Genomic DNA, 6,000 nt, shown 5'->3' on the forward strand with positions numbered 1-6,000 from the left:
TGCTGGATTTACAACATGATTGGCATGACTCCCGTATTTTGCTGTGACCTTGTGTCATTGAATGTCGATCAGTCACTGTTAGGATGAGAGTTTCAGCTTTGTTGACCACAGAAGTTTAACGATTTTTTCATGTGATTGTCTTTCATTGTTGCACTTATTTAAGCAATAGGGCCATGACAAAGGAAGGTATCTCAAATGTTTATCTTTATGTATTCATTTGATTGGCACTTTAAAAGAAGAAAAATTAATTCCCCCAAAATTATAAAAAATAAATAAATTACTAATTTGAAAAAAGTCATTCCATCCAATCAAGAGGAAAGTAAATGTGATGATGCTTGTATTTTTTCAATACAAAATAACATTTGTATTAATGTATCTCTATATCAGAGAGTTAATAGTAAAGTAAGATTTGATTGCTTCTAATGAAATACCCTCAATATCACTCAGTAGCTGCAGTAATTAGTTAGCCTGGCTAATAAACCAGACCGAATCAGCCGTTGGCAAAAATAAAAGCCTGCCGGCGGTGTGATATTAGTCTGGCTTATTAGCCAGGCTAGTAATTAGGTACTTCGGAGGTCTTATTTTGTTCCTTTGGAGTTCCAGCAAAGCCTACTGTAGAAGGTCAATGTATCTTTGGGTCTGTGATGCATCTGCTGAGTCAGATACATACGTAAACACCTGGGACGTGTTCGGAATAGATAAACAACATATCAAAACATTCTTGCAAGTCGCAAAAACTGAATCCATTCTCTTCGGATCAAATAGTAATCTCAAAAAGGCAGATGGCTTCTTGGTTAGAGTTGGTGATGATATTATCACACGGAAGGATCAAATTACCTACCTAGGTTCCATCCTGGAGGCCAATCTTTCCGGTGATAAGATGGCCACCAACGTAATCAAAAAAGTCAATCAAAGAACAAGATTCCTCTACAGGATCTCCTCACTGGTCGACAAAAACACCTTGAAGACCTTAACAGGAGCCCTTGTACAAGGTTTCTTTGACTATGCATCCACCTCCTGGTACCACAGCACCTCAAAGGCCCTTAAAACAAGGCTCCAGACCTCCCAAAACAAACTGGTCAGGCTCCTACTTGGCCTCACCCCCCGAACCCACCTCACCCCTGCCCACTTTGACAGGCTGGGATGGCTTAGGGTCGACGACAGAGTACAGCATCTTGCAATGGGTCTGGTCCACAAGATTAGATACACCACCAAGATACCCATGTACCTGTCTAAATACTTCCTTAATGTAAACGAAGTCCACACCCACAACACCAGAGGGAGTGCAACAAACCATGTACAACCCAGATTCGGCACAAACAAGGGACTAAATTCTTTTCGCTCCTATGCGACCAAAATGTGGAACGCCCTACCAACAGTCATTAAGACATGTGAATCCCTTGGCTCCTTCAAAACTGCTCTCAAAGGGCACCTACGGATGGCTGCAATTCGAAACTGGCCTCTGTAAAAGCTGAATTTGTATCTGGATTGTACTATGTTTTTGTATGGACGTGGTGTTGGGTGCCTGCACATATGCACACATGGCATCAACGCATGGTGTTGTGTGCAGGCGCCCTACACTCTGTCTTTGTACTATGGATTGTACTATGTTTTTGTATGGACGTGGTGTTGGGTGCCTGCACATATGCACACATGGCATCAACGCATGGTGTTGTGTGCAGGCGCCCTACACTCTGTCTTTCGTTTTCTTTTATCCCCCTGTTCCCCTCACTGTATATATACTTTTTTTCCCTTTTCGCTTCCTATATGATGAATTCCTGTTCTGTTCTTTAACTACATAGAAGTGTCTATTTGTTTGTCTCTAAATGTTTTGATGAATTGAAAAATGTGGACCCTGTTGTAAACAAGTGTAAGGCTTAATTGGGTCGTCCACTCACAGTTAACAGTCTTTGTATTGAGTTTGTGCTTGAAATGTACTGTAATTCTGCAAACTGTTAATAAAGATTTCAATCAATCAATCAATCGCAACTGCTGAAGCGACTTCAGCTGGTGTTGATTGATACGTTTAGACTCTTCAGGTTGGTGTGCCAGTCAAATGTGACCTTGGCACATTATTGTTGTAACCTCATTGCCGACGGGTTACATGCCTTGGAAGGGAACATGGAAAAAGTAGTTCACGCGTGGTAATGTGTTTGACACCCTCCCCCCCCCCCCCCCCCCCTACTCCTGATGTTCCCAGCCCTACTCATACTCCCCTCCCCTCTCTGTCAGCAAGTTTGGCAAAGGCAGTAGGGTTGTATATCCTGTGTTCAAGAGTTAGTGCCAGGCCAGCAGAAACAGGAGAGCCCATCTGACACTGACTGACAAGTCATACAATGTCCATAACCACACAAATGCATCACGTACATTGGTCAGTAGCATTTATTAGAACTATGTGCGTGTGTGAGAGTCTGCATGCCTTTGATAAAGGCGCTATATAAATGCACATTTAAATGTGAATGTGAATTTCAGCAGGAGGTCCAGTGATAGCCCTATCCACTGAATGAATTGTGTTTTGGCTCTCTTCTGTCACTCCTTTTCTCTCTTTCTTTCAAGTAGACACCGTGGATACACTGACGACCCCGCTGCACGATGACAGGGAGTCGCCGAGCTGCCCCGGTTGTGCCAAGCTCCCCAACTTCCCCCACCCACATGCCCAATGCCACGTCCACGCCAGAGCCCGGCCGGGAACACCACGGCGGGCAAAATGTCAACAAGTTCATGACTGAGCTGCGAGAACTCAGCGGCAGTGAGTCAATAACCGGGCAGTGAGGAGAGCGATGTTCAGCCAAGGATGCGCAGGGCATCATGTGTTGACCCATCATTGGCACATATTGGGTTTATATTGTCTTTGGTCAAAGTGCATTTGTGTTTAATATACTGTTCTGCGCGCATGTGATACTTCATATGTGTGTTTGCAGTGCCATCGTGGGCTGTGGCTGCCCTGTGCATGGTGAGTCTGTGCTTGGTGCTGACATGCACTGTATGTGTATGGAAGAAGTGTTTCAAGAAGAAGGACAAGGACAAGGACAAGAAGAAGGGAAAAGAGAAGGGCAAAGGAGGCTTTGACACTGAAATGGATGGAAGCTTCACAGAGGTAGGTTACACACACGCACGCACACGCACAGACACACAGACACACTCACACGTGCATGTGCACGGCACACAGGCACTGGCACGCACACACACAATATTCATACAGATACCGGTACATTCTTTATCTCCCGGCAGATGCATTGTCCTTGTAATGTATCACGGTCCTGTCACCCTGGAGTCTGGACCCATAAAACTGTCTGTGTGTGTTAGGACTGATGCCCTGTTTGCACATCGATCATGCTGTATAGTGTATAGTCTACTGTAGGTGGAGGAATAATATGCACTTCTCGTGCACCGTCTTCAAACAAGCAATTAATGTCTCAACCCAATGATGCTTATCTTATAATAGGGCACATTAAATGATGTACCAGTGTGATATTAAATGACACAGAATGCCAGTGGCAGAGTGGCAGTGGAATGCCATTGGCATTCTGTGGGTATTCAGGTTTTACATTTTACAAATTAGTTAGTTCCACCCCTGTCTGTTTGAAATTGTAATAATTAGCAAAGTTTCACCTTGCGTAGGGGATGTAAAGTAAACCCTGAACACACTCATCCAAACTTAAAATAGCCATGCTGCTGTTCACAAGTTGCGAGGCATTGTTACTGTAACAATTGATAGCTAGAAATAGTATATCTGTCACAGTGTGTGTGCGTGTGTGCGTGTTTGCGTGCGTGTTGTTATAGCCCGTGGAGGATGAGGATGATAAAGAAACAGTGCTGTCGGACAAAGCGCCCAAGGAGGAAGAGAAGCTGGGCAGGTTACATTTCACATTAGACTACAATTTCACAGACAACACGGTGAGACACTGATATCTCAGCATGATGCATTCATTACTGTTCACTTGGACAGTCCAATATCATATCCCTCTGTTCAGTTGGCCTAAAATGTCCCTGCTCTCCCCGGCTCTGATCTTGGGCCGTCTACCCCAGCTGTTAGTAGGTATCGTGCAGGCCTCTGAGCTTCCAGCCATGGACGTAGGAGGCAGCTCTGACCCTTACGTTAAAGTCTACCTGCTGCCTGACAAGAAGAAAAAGTTTGAGACCAAAGTCCACAGGAAGACCCTGGAGCCTACGTTCAACGAGACCTTCACTTTTAAGGTTTAAATACAATTTCACAATTACGGTATCATACTATCATCCTGGCTTTCAGTTCATGTTAGCCTCTGACAATTATCTTCTCTGTGCATGTGTGCACATGCGTGCGCGCGCGCGCGCGCGTGTGTGTGTGTGTGTGTGTGTGTGTGTGTGTGTGTGTGTGTGTGTGTACTTACAGGTACCATACACCGAGCTGGGTGGTAAAACTCTGGTGATGACCGTATACGACTTTGATCGTTTCTCCAAACACGATGCCATTGGTGACATAAAGATTCCCATGAGCAAGTTGGACTTCAGCCAGTCAGTGGACCAGTGGAGAGACCTGCAGAAAGCAGAGAAGGAGGAGGTAAGATGGAGATAGATAAGAGTGAGGCATCGGAAAAGAAGGAGAAGTTGTACCAACATAGCAAATACATCCTACTGGGCTATTGGGATTTGTTCCCTATAATATAGTTTTATTTGTGATCCTGCAAAGCATCACAAAGTTGTAGGCAATCTCAAAAGCACCCCCCCAGCCCCAGAAGTATATTCTTGTATCTGTGTCTGGCTATCAGACAACAAACTGTCACTCCATCTCCGACAAACTGAGTCCATTCTTTTTGGGTCTAATCCCAAACTGAAGAAGTCTCTTGGGTTTAAAGCAGCGACTTTGAAGTTACCGAGCCAAGGAATCCATTACTTACCTGGGGTATATTTTGGATAACAAGCCGCCAGGAGAAAGTATGGCACAAAAAGTGGTTTCAAAGGTAAGTCAAAGAACAAACCTTCTAGCCAGAATATCCAGCCTTTTCGATAAAACATACCGTACAAATCCTGGCTGGGGCTCTTTGGGTGACTTTGACTATGCCTGTACATCTTGGCATACATCATTATGTGAAAAACATCTTTCCTATACTCAAGTTGATCCTTTGAGAACTTTAAATTCCCATTAAAAACATGTTGGCCGACCTAATTTTAACCCATGCATGTACTGACTTTTTGGAGTAGAAGAAACAAAATAATAATATAAAAAATCTAACTTCTATTGGTCAGTTTTGTGTTGTTTTGTTTTGTTTTGTCATGTTTTTCTTGTCTCCTGGGGGTCTGTGATGCAGACCTTGTCCAAAGGGGATCACAATTAATTATATACTGTAAAAGCGGAAGATATCTGCATTGTATCCTTGCCTATGTGAGGGGAGGGTGGTGAACAAGGGGAGCCCTTTCTTGTAATGTAGAACATGCAATAGTCAATAATGGCAATATGGCTTCACATTTTTTTATTTGAAAACCCAAGAGCTAACTGCAACAACAACTGTGTTTTTTCCCCCCAGACTGAGAGACTAGGTGATATCTGTTTATCCTTGAGGTATGTGCCTACAGCAGGGAAGCTGACAGTGGTGGTTCTGGAGGCTAAAAACCTGAAGAAGATGGATGTGGGAGGTTTGTCAGGTGAGCCAAGAAGAGTTGGAAGTCTTGATTTAACATAATCTATCATCTGTGTGTGTGTGTGTGTGTGTGTGTGTGTGTGTGTGTGTGTGTGTGTGTGTGTGTGTGTGTGTGTGTGTGTGTGTGTGTGTGTGTGTGTGTGTGTGTGTGTGTGTGTGTGTGCGCGCGCGCGCGCGAATGTACACTTTATGACTTTGTGTTTGGTTGAGTCTGTGGGAGTTGCTATTCAAGGGAGACAATTACATTGAGATGTGTCCAGTCTTTGGGCCACCTGACAGAAATTTACCTCTATATGTCAGAACATTGCCATTAGAAATAATGGCAATGTTCTGACATATGTAGATTTCTTGCAGTTCTTTTCATTGTGTTGTTAGTTTTGAG

The 6,000-nt window shown here is 43.9% G+C and overlaps 1 protein-coding gene across 1 annotated transcript in view; it reads left to right on the forward strand.

Annotated features, from left to right (window-relative positions):
* Positions 1-2,669: 2,669 nt before the first annotated feature.
* syt1b (synaptotagmin Ib) overlaps positions 2,670-6,000 on the forward strand; it is a gene marked incomplete at its 3' end in the record, with an annotated part of 6,003 nt that continues 2,672 nt past the window's right edge. The window contains exons 1-6 of the mRNA XM_080760803.1: positions 2,670-2,749; positions 2,922-3,097; positions 3,784-3,897; positions 4,030-4,197; positions 4,373-4,540; positions 5,505-5,622. Coding sequence (XP_080616929.1) covers positions 2,722-2,749; positions 2,922-3,097; positions 3,784-3,897; positions 4,030-4,197; positions 4,373-4,540; positions 5,505-5,622 — 772 coding nt within the window. The 5' untranslated portion in view covers positions 2,670-2,721. The remainder of the gene's footprint in view (positions 2,750-2,921; positions 3,098-3,783; positions 3,898-4,029; positions 4,198-4,372; positions 4,541-5,504; positions 5,623-6,000) is intronic.

This window comes from Protomyctophum bolini (assembly GCF_963924005.1).
Source record: "Protomyctophum bolini genome assembly, chromosome: 4".
Classification (NCBI taxonomy): Eukaryota; Metazoa; Chordata; class Actinopteri; order Myctophiformes; family Myctophidae; genus Protomyctophum; species Protomyctophum bolini.